We start from the raw sequence: 22,771 nt of genomic DNA on the forward strand, positions 1-22,771 counted from the left end.
TTCTGTTGCATAACCCAGTAATGCAATATGGCTTTCCTCTGCACCTCTGAATCCAGAATCCCATTAGCCTGCCATATTCATCCACCTTGCACTCCTTGGACACAAAGCTTTAACAACTGAACTGTATTCAGTGCATTTTAATATACACTAAAAACACAATGCAAATGCAATACTTTTTAAAAACATGGTATTTCAAAGTGTGTGATGATGATGATGATGATGATTATTGTATAGGGCTAAGTACTATCTCAGTATTTTGTGTCTCTCTGTATTCTGTGGGCTTTTATTCACCTTAGTACCTTTGCACTGAGTTTTGTCACTGTAACCGTTTGTAGAACTGCCACTGTTACAGTTTGCACTTATCCAAACTGGGTTTTTGGTTGGGTTTGTTGTTTGTTTGGATTTGGCTATTTTTGCCCTCTCCCCCACTCCCTCCCCCCCCCCCCCCCCTTTTTCTCTTTTTCTTTGTTTTTTGGTTGGTTGCTTTGGTTTTGTTTGGTTATTTTTTCTTTGTTGGATAGTTTTGGTTCCTCCCCCTCTCCCCCCCCCCCCCCCCCTTTATTTTGGTGTTTGTATATAATGATGGAAACACTGGGAATGATGTCAAGGTACCTCAGCTATTCAACAGCTCCAGCAAACCGCTGTACAATTGTTCTGGACTATTGTAACTGTTTCAATAACTGACATTTAGAAACAAACCAACCCACCCCACCCCCCCACCCCCTGTGTGAGAAAACTTGCCTGCACTGAAATGCTCTTCTATGCTGGTTGTACTCAAGTGTGATTTTTTTAATAGTGAGAAGATTTATTTTTTTTTCTTGTTTTCTTTCTTTTCTTTTCTTTTCTTTTTTGTGTTAATTTTCTTTGTGTTTGTTTTTTGGCCTTTTGTATTTCCTTTTGTTTTCCTTGGTTCTCCTTTCTACATTTTAGGCTGTCTTCAGAAGTTACTGGCCTGGGGGCTCTGTAATGTATCTCATCCTGCCCTAGTGCATTAGCCACCAGACAGGACTTTCCCAAAGCCCCATGAGACAATGCTTTCTATGGACTAATCTACAGAGGAGTTTCTGCCATTTCTAACTTTCTTATTATTCTGAGGCATCAAAAGAAACGACTTCCTTTGCTCTTTAAGCAACTGTGCTTCCTAACTCTTGTGTTGCTTTCATTGCTGTTCCAGTTTTAACACTGTCGTGGCTCGCAACATAGAGCAAAGTTACTTCCAGGAGTTCAGTTTTCATCGGTGTTCATGCTTTGGCTAATAATCTGTATGAAAGCATGGGCCATTAGTGTTCTACACCACTGTGTTCAGCTAGAGACTCAACAGTAAATTACATGAGACAGTTTTATAAATCATTTCTTTTCCTGATTTGAAAAGTACAAAAAAAACCAACAACAGCAACAAAAAACACACTACAAGAAACGTGGTAGCTTTTGTGCATACAACTGTTGTGTTGTTTAAACTTTGTTCTTTGTAACCAAGTTGCTAATTTGTCATTTGAGAGAAACTATTTTATGGCTTGTCAAACTAAGATCACAGACAAATTGCTTGTTTTCATTACCGATTAAAGGTTTCGTATCACCACGTTTGAAGGTCCCAGTGCTCATTGGGAAGGAGTGGAACAACTGTGCCACGCTGGCAGCGTTAGAAAGCGCATCAGCCCCTCCTCAGGGATGAGGAGTCCTTTCATCATTACATGGAGACAGATTGTGTGATTAGTGGAGTAAGCAGTGCTTCCACAAAACCTTATCTGTTGCCTAACAAAGTTGCTCTCGGAGAGTTTCTCACACTGCATAGAAACAACAGAATTTAGCTTCTCACCGGCTTGTGTCTCCTGTTTTACCCCTCCTGCTTTTAAGATCAGATACTGGGGAAAGAAAAACAGGAACAAAAGAACAAACTTGGGTACTGAGTACATTATTGGTAAGACCCTTCGTATTTCCCCATTCCTAGCAGCACTGGTCCATGACAAGGCTTCTGAGCGGCACTTTTCACCTGCCAGGAAACTAGCATGGCAATTTACATTCAGATCCGAGAACTGGCCGAGCTGGCCCAGGGGAGGTGTCTCATCGTGCCCAGAGACACTGCTTGAGCCATTTGGCTCCTCCTCTGGATCTGCTGAAACACTGCAGCCACAGCCTCCAGTTACCTCTTCACAGGAGAGTGAGAGTGAGGCTGGCTGCTTGCATACAGCACTTCTGCCCATCTCTTAGAGCACTGCCAGTACTTTCACATTTACTGCTTTATCCTCATGAGAAAGCAGAGGTTTTGGCAGTGCAAGCGAGTAGCATCCTTAATGAAGTGAGACTAATGCTGTAACCTCCTTCCCTACTCATTCCCAAAGGCAGGAAACATGCACCCAAAATGACTGCCCATACAACTATGAGTTTCCAAATGAAAGAGGACAGAACAGAATAGAAAGAACAGAACAGAACAGAATAAACCAGGTTGGAAAAGACCTTCAATATCATCAAGTCCAACCTATCATCCAACACCATCTAATCAACTAAACCATGGCACTAAGTGCCTCATCCAATCTCTTCTGAAACACTTCCAGTGATGGTGACTCTACCACCTCCCTGGGCAGCACATTCCATAGCACAAGTTCCATCCCTAGTATGTCAAACACCAGTTCTGGCTAGTATTCAAGCAGCTCAGGTGAAAACAATACAAAGTATGAGTGCTGGCTGTAGCAGTCAACCAGAATGAAAACAAACCAAGTTAAAGGTATTGAGCCACACCACCTAGCTCATTGCTAGTGTGCAGTGTTTTCACAGAACCACAGGTCAGTAATAGCTGGAAAGCGCCTCCAGAGATCAGGTTGCACAGGAATGCATTCAGGCAGGTTATTGAAGTCTGCAGAGGAGACTGCACAGCCTCTCTGGGGCAGTCTGCTCAAGTGTTCTATCACCCTCAGAGCAGATTTTCCTTAGTTCTCCCACTTCCTTCTTTCAGTTCTCAGATGGAGTCAGAAGGCATCTATGACCAAAAGGTACCCATTTGTGCCAGTCAAGGCTCCCAGTAAGCTAACAGCATAGATCTCACTTAAGTTGTGAATGTAGGCACCTTGTAAGGAGCCTCATCAGGCTGCACTTGCAAAGTGTTTCTGCGATGTTACACATGACAGTCTTAAAGCACTCACTGGCCCCTCCTCATCCAAACTCAGAGTCCTGGTTTTCTTCATTTTTGAATACCCAACAGTATGAAAACCAGAGCACATCACTGGGATGGAGTAGATCCAAATCCAGTTTCTACCACAGTCTCCTATCTCAGCTGAACGTGCTTCAGCACTTGTTTTCAATGTGCTAAGAACAGGACCTTCTCGTTCTTGGACAAATGCTGTGATAAGTGAACAAGTCACATATGCTCACTAATGCAATTATTTTACAGTGGCACAGCTTCTACAGAAAGGACTGAAATTGTCAGGCTGTTCATCTCAATCACAGGAACTGTACATTCAAAGGACAGCATTGAGAGGAGCGGTTTGAATACAGAACACATTTTAGGCCCTCCATACGTGCTGTAACAACCAATTACAGAAGACATCAGCTCCCCCACTGTATTTGTGGAAGAAGGATCTGGTTTCAGTATCTACAGAAGGGAACTGCTCACATTTTTTTTTCCTCCACAACTAACAGGCCAGGATAGTTCTAAATGAAGTGAAGGACACAAGTTTAAATGAAGGCAAGTGCTGAAAAACTGCTTCAAACGAGATAATTTCCATCTCTTGGTCACAGTGACACTTCCTAGAGCTACAAACTATGTAATTGCCTTTCTTTCTTGCCACCAAAGCACACTTACTCCATGGTTCCAGAAGGGACACAGGAGTGTTAATTAAATCAGTTTCTGCATCAATACATGTGTTCTGTCACTCTAACAAAAGGGAATTCCTGAAACACTGTGTGCTCACACTATGGCTTCTCATGAGAGCCACAGCATGACTCCTCTGGGTTAAGTGTCTGACTCCCTAGTGCAAGCTTTCTTGATTGTAAGAGGAAAAGACAATGTTTTAAGTGCTGGGAATACTTGAATCATATGGCTGCTCTCATTTCATATGGCTGCTCTCATTAAAGCTATTTCTAGCCCAGTATTTTTAAGATGATGAAATGCAAAGAATTTAATTACCCTGGCATGTAATTAGCAGAATTTTTCTCCCCTCAGATGGGCTTTATTGGCATGGGGATGGACCAAAGCTAATGGTCTTTTTTTTTCCTTTGCAATTCTGAAACTAAATTTGAAATGCCATGCTCTGGTGGAGATATGAAAGTCATGCCAGCAAACAAGTACATTGTTTGGTTTGTTGTTGCTATCTTAGTTTGGTTTGGTTGGTTCCTCTGTACCAAATACAGATCTTCTTCCACATCTACCTCTAAGTCATGGCTTCAAAGCCTCTTTTCTCCATGGCAGGAGAGAAGGTAGCACACAGGTTATCATTTGTGACTGACTGCACTTGTCAGAAAACAGCTAACTACCAAGAACTTGCAGTTGCAGCTGTAGTCCACTTCTCCTTGCAGAGCTGCTGCTTGAACTCCATTTCAAACACACATGCATGCCTGCACACACATTGTGTCCCTCAGAAGTCACTTAGCAGTTTCAAAACCACTGAACTGGAGGAACCACAACTGTTTGTTAGTGGTGTGGAATTCCAGTTCTTAAACTTGAGCAATGCAGTATTTATTACTATATGAATAAATAAGGATTGCAAATGCTTAGGCAAAGGCTGAGGCCTTCCCTCTTAATCCCAATTCTTCAGTTTTCTGCAGATTAGAATTAAACTGTTCTTCTCAACTCCACTAGGACAGAGAGTTAAAACTTCACTTTTAATAGTGGCTACGTACAGAGCTAGTCTCTTGGACTGCTTTGATCTTGATTGTTTAAAACTGGAATTAAAAGGAGTTAATGTTATGTTAGGAAAGCATGTGTTCTTAAAAATAATTATTTTCTCTGGTTAATCATCTGAGTAGCTCATCAGAAGATCATAAAACTGTTTTCTGAGGACAGACTTGAGATATAAATGAATTATACCTGTGGTTTTTTATGACACAGGAGATAATTTACTGTGATAAATTAGCTTGACTATTCAGTGAGGTTGGGATAATTCCCTCTTTTGCCTTACAGCCAGGCTACTTCCATTGCTAAAAAGCAGGATGATTTCTTGCCCTCTTGACACATCATCACTGGCCACATCAGATACAGATAGCAAAGTCACTCCTATCACTCCTATCTTCTTCACTAAGCTCTCTAAATCCTTTCTTTCAAATGCTGAAAAAAATGTACAGTTGTACACCATTAGCTGTTGGCTACAACACTATTTGTGGATCTATGAGATTCCTCCAAGGAAGAGAGCACCAGCTACTAAACAAGCAAGAACAACAAGTAGCCAATGCTGTCAGTTACTCCCTCAGCAATCCATACAACCACTGCCTGGTCCATCATCCTTGGAGAGATTGATGACTTACCCAGTGTTTACTCCTGCCATCCATTTCTGCTAATTAGAACAGCCTGCACTGGTTTGGATTTGAATGTACAAGCTCCCTGCACTGTAATTAAACTATCTGCCTTTAGCTTCTTACTTTAGATACCTCTGAAGAGGAGGGCAATGGAACTAAACCCCCTGAACTGTATTAATGCTCAGTTCCTTTCCTATTTATCTGCAGGAAACTGTGGTTTGCAGATTCATGTACAACATGAAAGTTATCAATATAGGTACAAAATGCAAGTTACAAACTCAGAGATTAATGTTTTTCTACTGTAAAAACAGTGTAACCTGACTTCAAGCACATCTGTTTATGACATAAAGCCAAGTGCAGAGAATGGCTCTAAAGTTTGGCCTTAACAAGCCAGTGTGCTTTGGTGAGTGAGGTTGGTGAAAAGCAAAGATAAGCAGAGCAATGAGAAATTTGTCTTTCCTCAGAGTGAGAGAAATTGGGGAGTGCCTTAAGTTTTCTTTTGAAGAAATTTGTCCATTTGTTAGTACTGTATCACCCTCTCAGCTGGAGGGTCTTTGTACAGTCATAAATGAGTATTTCATTACAGCATGATAAGTACTTTCTGCATTGATATTCAAATGTTTCATGCTGTAGAAGATAATCTTAGTTCATTTTTGGCCCAACTAAGTTTTCTCCAACTTGCCAGAAGTTTGGGTTTTGTCAATGCTCTCCGAGTGTTTCTGTATTTCAATACCCTCTGAATGTTGTACAACAGCAACAATTGATGGAAGGCTGGAGGGTCCTGTCATTTTAGCAGCAACAGCCAAAATGGCTGTAAGCCAGCACAAATGAGCAGGAATACATGGATGCACAACACCTGCTCAGGACCACTGCTTGAACTTTTTGACAGCTTTATAAATAGTTGAATCCAAGGACTCAGGAAAGCAGGAATGGTAAAATACCATCTCACAGTATGGAAAGTGCTCCCACCACATCAGGTCTTTCTTGTCAAATACCTAGCTTTAGTTTTTCTTGTCGTTGCTTGGTTAATAAGTGTCTTTGAGGCAGGTATCTAGAATGCTTCCACAAGAACAGAGCTTGTTTTCTCCCTTTAAAACCTCACTAACTGCTTTTCAAGCTAGATACCTGAAAACAAAAAAAAAAGAGCAAAATGTTAAGCCCTTCCTGCACAATTTTACCTTTGATTAAAACTCAAACCATGTATTTTGTTCCTATTTTTTGTAAGTCCTCTGCAAATTTGAATTTTTTTAAAGATTCTCAAATGTAAAAAAAAAAAAAAACAAACAAAAAACAAACCAACAAAAAAACCACCCAAAATAGTTTCATTTCACTCACCAAAGCTCAAGGTAGTTTTGCTTTTTGTGCCCCTATCTTGTCAAGTTTGCTTGTTCCTGATTTTGCTTCGTCTGTACTTATCAGACCAGAAATCAATTTTAGAGGCTCTCTACATGCAAGATAATCTTCAGGGGGAAAAAAATGTTACTCCTCATAGAATAGAATAGGAATAGAATAGACCAGACCAGGTTGGAAGAGACCTTCAAGATCATCGTGTCCAACCTATCATCCAACACCACCTAATCAACTAAACCATGCAACCAAGCACCCTAGCAAGTCTCCTCCTGAACACCTCCAGTGATGGTGACTCCACCACCTCCCCAGGCAGCCCATTCCAATGGGCAATCACTCTCTCTGTATAGAACTTCTTCCTAACCTCCAGCCTAAACCTCCCCTGGCGCAGCTTGAGACTGTGTCCTCTTGTTCTGGTGCTGGCTGCCTGAGAGAAGAGACCAACCTCTGCCTGTCTACAACCTCCCTTCAGGTAGTTGTAGAGAGCAATAAGGTCACCCCTGAGTCTCCTCTTCTCCAGGCTAAGCAACCCCAGCTCCCTCAGCCTCTCCTCATAGGGCTTGTGTTCCAAACCCCTCACCAACTTTGTTGCCCTTCTCTGGACACGCTCCAGCAAGTCAACATCCTTCCTAAACTGAGGGGCCCAGAACTGGACACAGTACTCAAGGTGCAGCCTAACCAGTGCAGTGTACAGGGGCATTTCTTGTTCAAGAAATGTGAGCTATGCCATACTACAGCTGCACTAAGCAAAACAAGATACTGTAAAGGAGAATACTCAGCACTGCCTACAGTGTAACACAGAAAATACGCCGTGGAGAACCTGTAGCTCCACACTTCTGTCCCTGCCATGCACAAAGAAACTGTACCAGATACTGAAAAAACAATGCACATATTTTATTGGAAGCTGGGGCAACGGACAGAAGAGCATTTTAAGATAACATAAACTGCATAATATTTTCTTTTCCCTATCCCCCAGTCTGGAAAAACCCCACAGACTATCACTTTTACTTCTATACACAAGAGTCCAAGGACTCAAAATTACCATGCCTCCAAAACCTTAAGAGATTTTTTTTCAGCTACTTATTAATTCTATTAAAATACCTCTGGTAGGAAACAAGTAATTTGAATACGAAAGTGGATCCAATATTGTAAAACATTAGCAATGTACAGTTTTTACAGCAAGATGATTATTTTCAATGCAGCTGGCTTTTCACCATCTCACAATCCTCTTTAAATAAATATTTAACAAAAGCCTCTCACTTCAAACAATGGAAGCAGCATCACAGATAACGAGACCGTCAGCCACGCTGCAGAAATGCTACAACAGAGCCCCTTTCACCCGCCAATCCTGAGACAGCAAATCCTGCAGTTCTTCTTCATCTTCGCTCCCAATAGCCTCATCCTCTTTCTCTTGTGTTGCTCTTAATCTCATGGCTTCCTTTAGCTTCTCCTTCATCAGATCCTGGCGGTTACGCAAAAGCTCAACGCGGCGGTAACATTCACTGTGGAAAAGGAAAGCACTTGTTAACACTTCCACAGTACCTGGAATTTCTACAGTGCTGGAATTCGCTTCCCCAACTTGGGATGAAACTGCAGAGCTTCTTATAAAGTTAAACCTGAGCTTTCAATATGCTACTGCACCTTCTCTGTGATGATCAAGCAGAAACAGACCAGAGGAGAGGGGAGGTGCGGTCAGTTCCCTAGCCCTGAGTGAGATCTAATGCAAACAACTTCAACAGCTGCAGTACCATCAGGTTGTGTTTTAAAAAGCACAGAACCAATATCCACTTCCCACACAAGAACTGACACCACTCTCTTGTGGTTTTCATGTGTGGTAGAAAGGCGAGGTGTCAACTGGCTATTGATTTCGATAACTTAGTGATGGCATCTCTGAGACTAAACAAAGCAGCACAAGTGTTTGGGTTCTTTATCTGCTTACTGTGTGCTCTAACAAAACATTTATGAAGTAAGCACAATTCACAAGTTTCAGTTTTCCATTTACTTGAAATATGTTTTGTAACAATCATTCCAGTCCTTTTAACAGGGCAGTTTGTTGAAAAGGCCAAATGGTATCAGGCTGACTCAAGTACATCTTTGCTTCTTTCATTCTTATTTGCAAGGAAGAACCAACACGCAAAGATTATTATCTGGATCCTCTAACCCTTATGTATTGGCAATACAATGACTTACAGGCAGTCACAGGTGAAGATTTGAAGGCTGAGGAAAACATTAGTGTCACTGGAATGAGTATGATTTTGAATTCAATTCACAATGGCCTGCATTTAAATACACTCAGAATACCAAAGCTACAAAACCAGACTTAAAACACAAAAAACCCAACATCTGTTTGGAACTTCTGTTTTGGGGAGAACCAATTTTAGCCACAAACTTGCAATTCTCCACAAATTCCTGAATTTGGTCCTACATACTACAGGATCCTAAGGAAATGGGAAAACTGAATGCTCAAAACCACACAGGTTTAGCTCAAGCCCTCTCCAAAACAATGCGAACTTCATTCAAAGGTATTTCTCTAGTACCAAAGCTCAATTTAAGCCCCAAACTATTGTTTTTATATGCTGATTATCTGTAGCATTTATGTCTCTCCAGGTGGCTGAAGTGTTGCTTTAATTCTCAGTGTCCACTTTCTGTTGTGAAGTTCATTGAAATCGGAATTCATCTCTCTCTTTTCAATCACTACCACTGTCATAATCACTGCTAATCAACATGTAAAGCCACATGACAATGGTAACAATCTGTTCCACCAAGCTGCATTTCAGGTTACTGAGAGTTTAAACTAATGCCCATCCAACTGCTACACCTACCATTTCAACAAAGCAAAACAACACAACCCAAACCACTTCATTATATGAAATGCACCATTCCACAAAGCCTTTAAGTAAGCTTTCAGTAGAAATGAGGAGCGAGTCCCAGAACAGGAGGTTTTCAGTACAGCAATTGGATAGCAAAAATACAAGTCTCATTTCTGACATTTTAATTGCAGGGCAGAGGATCAGGCCTTGGTGGTTTTTTATGCCCCCAGAAAATCTAAATCAATCAGAATTCACACAGAGTGACAAATCAAGAGATTTGACAGGGGGAAGGGGAAGAGTTTGTTCAAAGTTTGCCTTCTATTTGCCTTATTTTGCTGATGCCTGCTTGCTGTACTTTCAGTGATTTCAGTGCATTCTCTTTGCAAATAATTAGATAACCCTGCACCAAAATTAATGTTTTTATTAGGTAACCTTTTGCAGTTTGATGGAGTCTTGTCTTCTTCAAATATTTAGGTGATTAGAGTTAGCAGCAGAGAAGATTAGCACTGAGAAATAGAGAAATAGAGATGCTCTAGAGAAATAGAGATGCACTACTGCTGGAGGAAAGAAAGCCTGAGGACAAACTGATCTACTTACATCTGCTCATCAATTTCGTCAATCTGACGGTCCAGTCGTCCCTCCTCATCCTCTTCTGCCACTATTGCCTCTGAAATCTAAATCAGAAAAGTGCTAAGAAAATTCACCTTCATCCCAAATTCCATTGTTGTTAGTTTTTGATGTCTGTGTCTTCCCTTCCTCCCCTCTACCTCAAGTCAGTGTCAATGTCCTATGCCTATACTCCCAACCTTCACAAAAGACTCTGGAGGCAAATAGAGAAAAAGATTAGCTGATTTAATGGAAATTCTTGAAATGGAAATGTTTCTTCTTAAAACTAAAACTAGTTTGGCTGCTATGGGGTTAACCTTTGGAATTTTTTTTTGACTCTTTGAGCATAAACTATGAGCATCCACAGTCTAAGGTTGAAAACCAGTGCTTGGGACTTATATTACACGAGGTTATTGCAAGTATTAAAGTATTCCACTAGATCCCGAAGTGTTTCTAACCTGTTATTTTTTTCAGCATATACTTTCTCAAATCTGAATGTCTGGGAGATGCTATGCAATCCATGGTCCACGCATAACTGAGAAGATTCCTTCTAAGCTGAAGAATTATCTGAATGGCTAATGCTAGCAAAATGTATCCACCACTGCTTTTGTATGAACATTCGCTCTGTTTATAGTGCTGACTGCTTTAAAATGAGCAACGAGCAGGTTGTGGTTTTTTTTGGCACCACTTCTCTCAGCAGTTGACATGTGAGAAATTACTTACAATTCAAATGTTAAAAATAGCTTAATACTCTAGGAAAAGGACTGAGAACATCAGGTATCTTTAGTGATGCAATTTTGTACGAAAGGGCAGATGAAAAACCTGTTCCAGGAAGACTTTCCAAGCAATTCTAAAAAGTAAAGAAGTACAGAAAGACTGTGGCCCACTTACATGTCTCACACAAAATCTTTTGTCACTTGCCCAAATTTGGGGATTCCTTTCCATTACATTTAAATTAACCAAAAAAAAACCCACCCAAACCCCATGGGACCTACACTTTTATAGATTGTTTTTGAAACAGATAAATAAAGGGGTGGTATTTTGCTTTGTGTCTTTCAAGGTTAAAATATGAAAATAAGAAGAGCCCACAATTAGGCCCTGTATGCATACAGGATGCTGATCTGAGGTATATGCTATCTTACTCAAATACAATTTAACAAATGGAACTAGATAGATATGGATGACTAGATCCTGTTCAGAAGGGGTTTTGTGCACCTTAATTTCCCTTGAGTGGAAAATAAAAGGAACCCTTTGCTCGTTTATAAAGTGCATTTAACCACACACTGCATTGCAACAAACAGCTGACGAATGCAGATGTCAGTCATTCTGCAGAGCTGCATGAAAACTGCTGGTTTACTTATTGTGTATAGTATTTAGAATCAATAAAGATAGATTCCATTACTTACTGTGTTGACCTGTCGCATTGCCTTTTGAAATTCATCCCATTCTTTGTCCATCTGATCCTTTGGAGCATCGACTTTCCGTACCTAAGGGCCATGACAAACAAGCTTATTGACAAACAAGCTTAGTGACTCTTTGTGGCACTGTGAAACACCTGGAGAAATAGGGCAAATTAGGCTGTGTTCTCGGTGTTGTTAACATACTTCAGTCTAAGTAATGTATATGAATAAGGAAGTGCAGCTGCAGGATGGTTTTGATTAAAAAAAGCCATCTGACTCTGCTCCTGGATTAAGACAACATCCTTGACTGTAGGATATAAGAATAACTGGTTAAGAATGGATGGTGTAGAACTTTTGGAGTAACAGAAGTGACCAAGTCTGCTAATTTGATAGTTTGTAATTTCACTATGTCTGGTGGTAGTTTTTGAATTCCTCTGTAAGCTGCTGGTTCAATTGTATATAGTAGCTATCCCACAAGCCCAAAGCAGTGAATTATTTGCCTCTGGCAGCACAAAAAACATCAAATTGCTTAGCCAGCAGTCTGACTGGTGTTAGATAGTCTGACTATATTTCAAGCCTAGTCTAATTTTATTGGCTAACAGAAGAAAGTACAGCTCCATACAATTTTACCAACATGCAAAGCTTTTTCTTCTCTCATAGGGGGCATGAATTACTGAGAGAAGAAGACTGAAAAAGCAGTAGCTGTAAGAATATGTTTAAGATTTCTAAAGTAATGACAACCAGATTGTGGTTCTAATACAAACAAGATAATCTACCTGTGCAACCAAAACTTCCCCAGTTCAAGACTGGAAGATGTGACCCATTACCTGTGTTAGATGGCAGGTAATGCCTGGCTCTGGACTAGGTCAAAATTACACAGCTAGGAACACTACCCCGTTTGAACACGACACCATCTTTTTGCATTAGTTTTATTCTGACATTATTCATTCCTTTCTTTTGGTAACCTATCAGTCATCATCAGGGTAAAGGCAACATTTTGGCACGTTTTGTTCCTGAACTGTACAAAAATCTGGTGTGGATTAAGTTTACAGGCTAAATCAGAAGCTTCCAAACAAACTACATACTGGGAAGCAATAGTTATATCATTTCATTCTTCTGTTCTGTGATTCTTTCTATCATGTGTATGTAAAGTGTTATTACACATTGTGGTTGTCTTTTGTAACTCATAATTATGTGTATTTCTTAAAATAAATTTAAACACTAAAAATATTACTATTTTCCTTGAAATATTTATCCACTCAAGAATTTATAGGCTTTATAAATTCCTGATGTAAAGAACGAGCATTTATTTCAAGCCCACCATCTCTGGTCCACATGCTATTGATTCTGAAAAGAATTATTCTCTGTGTGATTCCAACACAGACTCAATGCAGCCATCACAGTGTAAGTGATGTCACAAGCATTTTTTTCCCCCTGTATGTTAGCTACATTTAGAAAGGGCTGATTAAAAGCACTTGCAAGCAAGTGAAGGAAGAGCTTACTGAAACATGTATCCATTTGTAAATTTTATTAGCTGAAACAATAACCAAAACAAAGGTCACTAAGGTGAGAGGCCTTGAGCACAAGCACTACGAGGAGAGGCTGAGGGAGCTGGGATTGTTTAGCCTGGAGAGAAGGAGGCTCAAAGGTGACCTCATTGCTCTCTACAACTACCTAAAGGGAGGTTGTAGCCAGGAGGGAGTTGGTCTCTTCTCTCAAGCAACCAGCACCAGAACAAGAGAACACAGTCTCAAGCTGTGCCAGGGGAAGTTTAGGCTTGAGGTGAGGAGAAAGTTCTTCACAGAGAGAGTTAGCCATTGGAATGTGCTGCCCAGGGAGGTGGTGGAGTCACCATCCCTGGAGGGGACTGGACGTGGCACTCCGTGCCATGGTCTAGTCATGAGGTCTGTGGGTGATGGGTTGGACTCGATCTTTGAGGTCTCTTCCGACCTTGGTGATACTGTGAACCAGTGTGCTCACAGATACAAGCAGATTCTCCTTTGCTAGGCATTCCTGCTTTGTACAAGCTTCCCAACCCATGGTGAAAAAAGCATATGAAAAATTTAACACCCCAACCAGTCATATGCAAAAGAAATATGAACAAAAAAGAGGGTGTGGCTTTTTCAGGTATGTATTTGAATATTCAACATGTCATCATTGAAAAGTACCAACATGTGGGCATGAGTGGTGCCTAAAGAATCTTGCCAGAGCAAATAAAAAGACACCCAAGCTTAAAACTGGTACAGTGGGACTAACTGAACACAAAAAAACCCACACATTATTTGCAAGGTCTCCCAATCTGAGGTTAATAACCCAATCTCACAACTCAATTTAAATACACCAGCAGCACCCTTCCACAGTGTGAGCAACAGGGAAACAGAGAAAAAACTTTCAGCCTGAAACACTATTTTTTCAATGAAGCAGGCAGGAAAAGTGTCAAACCTCTGGCAATTTTAGAAACAAAATCATTAGAAAAGGTTTGTATTTCAAATGTTGTTTGTTGTGGCCATCACTTGGTACTGTGCAAGTGAAGGGAATATTAATGGTTTTGATCAAAATTTCTGGGTTTTTTTGGGGGGGGGGGGGAAACACACTGAATGCTCACATTTCTTTTCCAAGCCTAAAAAAAAATAATACCACCCACTCCCTGAGTTGTAAAAGACTAAAGAGCTGAAGGCCAAGTTCACTGCTGCAGTACCCCAGTATCGGAGATTACGGTGTATGTCATAATCTATTTTCATTCTCCAGGATGTTAAGTATTAGTCACACAACAACTCTGAGCAGATCTCCCCAAAGAATGACAGAGAACTAATTTTACATCCTCATTTCCAAAGCAAAACTGGCTATACAAATTAGGTGGAGTGCTTTTCCTGTGGTGACTTGAAGAATAAAGTACCAGGTGGACTCTCCAAATCCAAGTACAGCATTTTAACCAACACATCAGATTTCTTTGGTCTTCTTTCAAAGCCACAAAGAAACCACAATTAAAAATACCTTCAGAGAGATGAGTTAACAAGTTCTTCCTATCTCTGTCCCTTTTTCATGCTTTCTAACTAATGCAGAATGAATGGTTCAGTTGCACCAGGAGAGGCTTAGACTGGACATTATCAGACATTTCTTTACCAAGAGGTTGGTCAAAGGCTGGAACAGGCTTCCTACAGAGGTGGTCGTTCCCCCAAGCCTGTGAAGTGTTTAAAAGGCATGTGGACAATGCTCTTAATAATTTTTGGTCTGGCAGTTGGACTAGATGATCACTGCATGCCCCTTCCAACTGCCATAGAACTACTCTATATTCTATTCTATATAGTTCAGTCATTTTCTTATATTCTGGTATGACCACTTACCAGGGAAAATGTCCTTACTGCTCAGAAAATCATTACAATTGGCAGAAATAAAACTAGCACATAAAAAGAGCAGATCACTTACTTTTGCATCCACTTCAGGATCATCAAAGAAACCTTCTGGCAAAGCTTCAGCAGTGTTTTCTTTCCTGAAATTTTTGGTTACTATTAACACTTTACAGTCTGCTTTATCATAGAGTTAAAAATAGTAAAGAATAAAAGCCATAAGCTTTTATGAAAGAGCCTAGAAATGGAGTAAGATTTTAACACCCCAAGTTTTGCCTACAATCCGTAAAAGTTGTTTCTTTGGTTTGGTCTTACCTGACATACAAGGAGTTTAAATCTCACTGTTAAAACAAGAGCCATAGCTTAGGCTGCTTCTTAAACTATATTTTTCCAGCCTGCTGAACATACATTTTAACAACACAGTCTTTACTTTAGAAAGTCTAATATAAAGTGCCCAAGTGAGCTGAGCCATTACTACAGAACAAGCAAATGGTTTTCTTTAAACAGTTAAAAGCAGTGGCTGATGTTAAGCTTCCAAAGAATCCTGGGTTACAGTTAACAAGCAGAAATGTCTCAGAGACACCAGGTGGTATTGCTCCATTTCTTATCCTGCCCCTAGGGTACAAAATACCTGCTTGAAAGCGTGCTGGGGATTGACATGCATACAAACTATTCTGAATACAAGTTAACAAAATGACAGATTTCTAAGTGATAGCAGTCTGCATTGCCTTGAGGAGGAATACTTATTTCCAGTTCCCAAATCTAGCAACATTTGATTTGACTGCTTACCTTTCTACTATCTTCTCTTGTATCTCTGCTTTTTGTATGGATCCAGAATGGGAAACTATAGGAGCAGCTGTAGTTTTGCTGTCAAAGAAGTCTACAAGGAAGGACAAAAGCATTTGAACAAAAGGACCAGTTCAAGCTTCTGTATAAAATTCTGACTAGACAGGCATTTTCAATTAATTCCTTACTGACTCAAGGGATGAACAGCTAGACATTACTTCACTACCATCAAAAGCATGCTGAGAAAACGCCACTCAGTAGCAAACTAGCAAAGAATCTTCTTTCTCTACCACCACCATTACATATGATAATCAAACAACAGTGAATAATTAGCAAAACCATTCAAACCCTTCAATCATCAGTTAATACACAGCTTCTCCGTACTATTTCACTTACTATCTCGGTCAGTATTACCTGCAGGTAGAGAATTAGCTATTGATTCTTGAGCTGGAGAGGGCATTTCAGTTTTACGTGTGACAGAAGATTTGTTTGATTGCTCTTGTTCCTCCTCCTCTTCATCATCCTCATCATCCTCATCATCATAATTTCCTGACAATAAGCTGGGGCCTGGGCGCTTTGAAAGCTGTGCATTTGAACCACCTTGCTCCGTGTCCTCAAAAAAATCCGCGGGTAGCCTAGTAGAGAACACCAAACATTTCACCCAGCTCAGCTACAGTCTAGCAGCCACAACCTATTCAGTCTGTGACCAATACAGAAAACAGAATTAACCAGTTTGGAAAAGCCCTCAGAGATCATCAAGTCCAACCCATCACCCAACACCATCTTACCAACTAAATCATAGCACTAAGTGCCTCATCCAGTCTCTTTTTTGAACACCTCCAGGGATGGGGATACCACCACCACCCTGGGCAGCACATTCCAATGGGCAATCACTCTCTCTGTGTAGAATTTCTTCCTAACATCCAGGCTAAACCTCCCCTGGTGCAGCTAGAGACTGTGTCCTCTTGTTCTGTTGCTGGGTGCCAGGGAGAAGAGACCAGCCCCTGCCTGTCTACAACCTCCCTTCAGGTAGTTGTAGACAGCAAGAAGGTCTCCCCTGAGCCTCCTTGTCTCCAGGCTAAGCAACCGCAGCTCCCTCAGCCTCTCCTCATAGGGCTGTGCTCCCCAGCTTTGTTGCCCTTCTCTGAACACGTTCCAGCATCTCAACATCTTTCTTAAACTGAGAGGCCCAGAACAGCACACAGTACTCAAGGTGTGGCCTAATCAGTGCTGAGTACAAGGGCAGAATGACTTCCCTGGTCCTGCTGGCCACACCATTTAGATACTGTGCAATACCCAAGCTGCCCAGATCCCAGTGTCACCACAGTATGAAGGCAGCACATCTTGCTTTCATCTGAAGGTCCCCAGAAATGCTCAGGTTAATTCTGAAAACACCATCTGTATTTTAACAGTCAGTATCAGAAACATTAACAAAGTGCCATAACATAATGTATGCAGAGGAATGGCAGCTTAGGTAATTCGCTTCTACAGACAAATCTATTTGTATCAGTACACCTGCTGTGAACACAGTCAATTCAAAAATGCATAGTTCAGCATTCATATGAGTGTCATGCAGACCTTGATAAGCCTCAGGTGCAACACTACTTATTTGGGTACCTATTGCAGCTTAGAAAAGCCACACAGGCTCAGCAATGAGAAAAGAGATTGCTTACAATCATTGCAAGCCTCCAAGCCAAACAGTTTTCCAGGTTATATTTTAACATAATCATACTGATCCATTTCATAATGAACACACCTCTCAACTCTTAATTTTGCACACATGTGCAACATTTCTAAAGGTGTCCTCTACTGTCAAGATAACAGCATGTAGTCTCTATGAAAGACAGTAATAATTCCTCCTTTGAAGAAGAGGAGGCCTGAGGCCTGGGGTGACAGATTGGACTTGATGATCTCTGAGGTCTTTTCCAACCTTACTGATTCTATGATTCTATGACATATACCAACCCCACAAAGGTGTCTGAATACCATGAGAAAACTTTAGGGGTAGCAAGATGCTTAACCCAATCCCTTGAAGTCAAATACACTCCTATGAGAGTTCCACTGCATGATGTGCATTTACATGTATTTTAAGTGACAAAAATATCTTAATAAAGATCTGTTTGTGACATTTTAGAAGGTTTTGTGAATAAATGCCATTTAAAGAGTTAAAGATATATGCAAAATTTGTCTTAATTTCAGACTACCATCTCTCCTGTAGTATGCTAGTATTAAAGATTAGAACACATGACACACCCTAGTTATTTTAATTCTAAAATGGAATATGTAATACCACCACATATTCAGAGAACTGTTAGGGGTGGAAGGGACCTCTAGTTCCAACCCCCCTGCCATGGGCAGGGACACTTCACACCAGAGCAGGTTGCTCAGAGCCACATCCAGCCTGGCCTTAAAAACCTCCAGGGATGGGGCTTCTACCACCTCCCTGAGCAACCTGTATCTTGTAAGTCTGATAGTAGCAGTGAAAGAACTCCTGTTTTGTCAGAGACTCCAGTGTTAGCACCATGATTTTCTCATCTGCACTGAGGGAGTTGCTGCCATATTCAGGAATACATACCCATATTAAAAAATAAGCAGAAGCAGGGATCTAGTGATTCTCTTTGGATAGCAAGAAGAGATGAGGCAGAACTGGGTGAGAATGCAGCAGCTGCTAGTTACAAAAATCTCATGTGTAGTACGATCTACTTACCCAGACGTAGATGTATGTAGCTTTTTGTCTGTACCTGTAGAATAGCCAAGAGGCACTTCTTATAATTGATGCTTTTCAAAGAAATATCCCTCAAACAGATTGCTAGTATAGCAGCAACTTCATAAAGGCACACTCTCACATATTTACACAGTTAGGGGGAAAATTTACACATCAAGAGGGAAAAAACCCTTATCTTTACTATGAATTTTCATGTGTGATCTGAGGCAAACCAGTGGCTTGAAGATTAGTAACACCACTTCTGGGAAAGTGCTTCTACTGTTCAACTTCCATTGTTTCTAGTACTGTTTAGACCAAGCCCACAGCTCCATAACCTAATTTAACCAAAAAAAAACCCAAAAGAAAACTAGGTAAACTACCACAGTAAAGTTTTCTCCTGCTCAGTGAACTCATGGAGCAAGACAGACTTCTTCCCTTTTTCAGCAACAACAGGCTGACATCTGCTCAGCATTCTTATATAGTCACATGCACTTCCACAGGAAAAGCAGTAATAATCAAAAGCATTCAAGATGTGACATGGCTAGATTCTGGCACCTGCTTGATAAAAGTATTTTTCTCTCCTCACCTTTGACTCTCTTTAGCTCTGTATTTTCTGTCTCAACAGTTTTTCTCTTGACAGGATGAGATGATGTGTCAGCAGATGAACTAGTTGCTGTCTGCTTCGTGCCTTTTAATTCTGCAACTCTCTATGAAGAAACACAAAATTCAGGAGGCTATCCTAGCAGGAACTTCCAGTTTACAATGCAGCACTAAACAGAACAGTTCATTAAAGTGAGCTAGTATCTTTCTAGAACAGTATTGCTGAAATAGACATCACAGATAGTATCATAGTATCAGTCAGGGTTGGAAGGGAACACAAGGATCATCTAGCTCCAACCCCCCTGACATGGGCAGGGACACCCCACACTACATCAAGGCTGGCCATGGCCTCATCCAGCCTGGGCTTAAACACCTCCAGGGATGGGGCCTCAACCACCTCCCTGGACAACACATTCCAGGGCTTCACCACTCTCATGGTGAAGAACTTCCTCCTCACCTCCAGCCTGAATCTCCCCACCTCCAGCTTCATTCCATTCCCCCTAGTCCTATCACTACCTGAGATCCTGAGAAGTCCCTCCCCAGCCTTCTTGTAGGCCCCCTTCACATACTGGAAGGCCACAATTAGGTCACCTCGGAGCCTTCTCTTCTCTAGACTGAACAGCCCCAACTCCTTCAGTCTGTCCTCATAGGAGAGGTGCTCCAGCCCTCTGATCATCCTCATGGCCCTTCTCTGGACACCTTCCAGCACCTCCAGATCCCTCTTGTAATAGGAGCTCCAGAACTGGAGGCAGTACTCCAGGTGGGGTCTCACCAGAGCTGAGTAGAGGGGAAGAATCACCTCCCTTGACCTGCTGGCCACACTTCTCTTGATGCAGCCCAGGGTCTGATTGGCTTTTTGGGCTGCAAGTGCACACTGAGAGCTCCTGTTGAGCTTCTCGTCCACCAGCACCCCCAAGACTCTTTCCTCAGGGCTGCTTTCCAGCCAGTCACTGCCCAGCCTGGATTTGTGCCTGGGATTGCCTCGACCCAGATGCAGGACCCTGCACTTGGTCTTGTTGAACCTCATGAGGTTGGCTTGTGCCCACCTCTCCAGCCTGTCAAGGTCCCTCTGGATGGATCCCTTCCCTCCAGTGTGTCTGCTGCACCACACAGCTTGGTGTCATCAGCAAACTTGCTGAGGGTGCACTCAATGCCACTGTCCATGGCACCCACAAAGATGTTGAACAAGCCTGCTCCCAGCACTGATCCCAGAGGGACTCTGCTTCTCACTGGCCTCCACTGGGACCATGGCCAATGTTTCTGTTGAATGATGTGAAAGGAGGGCAGAGGAACTGACACTTGCACAAGAGATTCAGTATGAGTGAGAAATCAAAGACAAAGAACAGTAACATCTACATCAGTAAGAGCAGGAAGGCTGGTCTCATCCTAAGGTCCTGGAATATTAAGTGTTTTTAACATTAAAGCACAGCAGTAGTATTAAAAACATCACTGTTCCTTGCCATGATTATCTACTCAGTGTGGCAATGACCTGAGAACACCTCAGTTGTTTTGGTCTTTTCCTCAGTACTTGCAAAATTGAAGGCAATCTCTCAGTTTCTGCCAAGAAGCCGCTACAGAATTTTAAAGGCTAACAAAATTTAGATTTAAGGCTCTGTCCAATTTACAAGCTCCCTCAACCTGATTTACAAATTCTTTGTATTTATTGCTATATTGTATTTTGAAGAACAAGCATATTTCCTTAACCTCGTGTAGCTGTCCCTTCACAGCACACAGGTAACAAAAGCAATCCCAAGAGTGGTTTCCAAGTACGAGCTGAAGACAAGCGAGAGTTTTTCAAAAGATGTCGCTAACTTGGGCACAGCCTCACGTTAAGAGTATGCCCCCTGAAAGACAAAGGGCCATTTGCACAAGTGCCAGCCTCTCAGTCACTGCACAGGTTTTAAGGAAACACAAAATAATCAGGCTTGCTGTCACACTGCGCTCTCCCGGTAGATGCGCCACTGTTACCTACCAGCACACACCTCAAAGAGCAGCAAACCCCAAGGCTCGTTAAGGACATGTACCCTCTCCAATCCTGGCCGCCCCTCACGTGGGCCCCAGTTAGAATCATAGAATTGTTAGGGTTGCAAGAGATCTCAAGGATCATCTAGCTCCAGCCCCACAGCCATGGCCAGGGACACCTCACACTACAGCAGGCTTCTCACAGCCACATCCAGCCTGGCTGCAGAAACCTCCAGGCATGAGGCTTCCACCACCTCCCTGGGCAACCTGTTCCAGTGTCTCACCACCCTCATGGGGAAGAACTTCTTCCTAACATCCAATCTGAATCTACCCGTTTCTAGTTCTGTTCCATTCCCCCTAGTCCTATCATTACCTGACACCCTCAAAAGTCCCTCCCCAGTTTTCTTGAAGCCCTCTTCAAATACTAGAAGGCCACAATAAGGTCTCCTCAGAGCCTTGTCTTCTCCTGACTGAACAGCCCCAACTCCCTCAGTCTGTCTTCAGGTCCAGCCCTCTGATCATCATCGTGACCCTTCTCCGGACATGCTCCAGCACCTCCAGATCCTTCCTGTAATAGGGGCTCCAGAACTGGACGCAGTACCCCAGGTGGGGTCTCACCAGAGCGGAGTGGAGGGGGAGAATCACCTCCCGCTTCTGAACAACAAATAAACTTCTGAACAACAAAATCCCAGTCAGCGCCAAGCCGAAACCCGCACCCCAAGCCGGCGGGCACCCAGGCCTGTCGGAGCGCCGGCACCACCGCTCGCCAGCCAGGACGGGAAGCCAGCGGCCGCTCACCTCACGGTGCTGCTTGCCCAGGACGTGGGTCTGCCACAGCAAGTCGCTCTTCACGGGCACGCTGCACAGCGTACAGCTCAGGTGCCCCAGGCTGTTGTACGTGGCGGCGGCCGCCGTTAAGGAAAGCAGCGCGCTGAAGCGCGGACCCCCGCCCCTCGCCGGCCACCCCCTCCCACCCGCAGCGCCGGGCCGCGCCAGCCCCCGAGGACAAGGCCAAGGAGCTCAGTACTGAGGATATTTGGCGAAGGGCGAGTCGATCCGCTTCTTCCCCGCGTTCTGCCGCTGCTTCTCCCGCATGAGGCGCCGCAGCTCCTCCTGTCGCACCTGCTTGCGCCCCGCGCCCACCCCGGCCGCCGCCATCTTTCCCCGACGCGCAGGGGCAGCTCGGGCTCCGCCTCGCTACGCCAGGCACGCCGGGACGTCGGCGCCTCGGAGCGGCCCTGCCCTGGCCGTGGGGCGGGAAGGCAGGCGCCGGGACGAGCCCCGCGCGGGGCCGGGCCAGGAGGCTGGGGCCCGCCCCTTGCGGGGAAGCGGAAGCGGAGCGGAAATACAATAACCTTGCCAGAGGTGCAGCGTTGAATCGCCTGGCTTGGTCAGGATTTTCAGTAGCTAAGCCTTTAGAATACCACCGGAACGGGACAGGGACGGTTGTCCAGCTAACGGGCACACCTCTGAATAATACCCTGAAAAGTGTCCCTGAAACCAGTAAAAAAAATAAATCATTAACCTCCTTCCTTCCCCCGACTACATCCTCTACACCCATATACAGAAGCCTTCAGTATGCAGCACAACCGTAACGAGCGCTTGAAACAATTTTAAACACCAAAACAAAACCAACCAAAAAACCCACAACGACCAAAACCCAAATAATAATAAATAAATAATAATTAAAAAACCAACAAACACAACCAACCCACCCACACCCATCCCCCCCCCCCCCCCAAAAAAAAAAAGCCCACACCTTTT

General features: G+C 42.8%; 2 protein-coding genes across 6 annotated transcripts in view; one reads left to right on the forward strand and one right to left on the reverse strand.

The window, feature by feature from the left end:
• LOC104299421 (poly(rC)-binding protein 3) overlaps nt 1–11,180 on the forward strand; it is a 588,572-nt gene extending 577,392 nt beyond the window's left edge. For 3 of the 5 annotated variants that reach the window (XM_054164289.1, XM_054164285.1, XM_054164290.1), the window contains one exon: nt 10,683–11,180. In XM_054164289.1, coding sequence (XP_054020264.1) covers nt 10,683–10,703 — 21 coding nt within the window. In that variant the 3' untranslated portion in view covers nt 10,704–11,180. Of the gene's footprint in view, nt 1–930; nt 1,192–10,682 lie in introns of those variants that run through there. The other 2 variants (XM_054164286.1, XM_054164288.1) reach the window with 1 other exon arrangement.
• ZNF830 (zinc finger protein 830) lies at nt 7,979–22,183 on the reverse strand. Its single transcript, XM_054164293.1, has 10 exons — nt 22,044–22,183; nt 21,806–21,905; nt 19,032–19,152; nt 18,449–18,482; nt 16,156–16,376; nt 15,745–15,835; nt 15,035–15,098; nt 11,615–11,695; nt 10,200–10,276; nt 7,979–8,294 (listed from the first exon to the last, which is right to left on the reverse strand). Exons 1-10 carry the CDS (start codon nt 22,163–22,165, stop codon nt 8,111–8,113), a joined length of 1,095 nt encoding a protein of 364 aa, XP_054020268.1. The 5' UTR covers nt 22,166–22,183; the 3' UTR covers nt 7,979–8,110.
• Nucleotides 22,184–22,771: the final 588 nt, after the last annotated feature.

The sequence above is a fragment of the Dryobates pubescens genome, chromosome 9, assembly GCF_014839835.1.
Source record: "Dryobates pubescens isolate bDryPub1 chromosome 9, bDryPub1.pri, whole genome shotgun sequence".
Lineage (NCBI taxonomy): Eukaryota > Metazoa > Chordata > Aves > Piciformes > Picidae > Dryobates > Dryobates pubescens.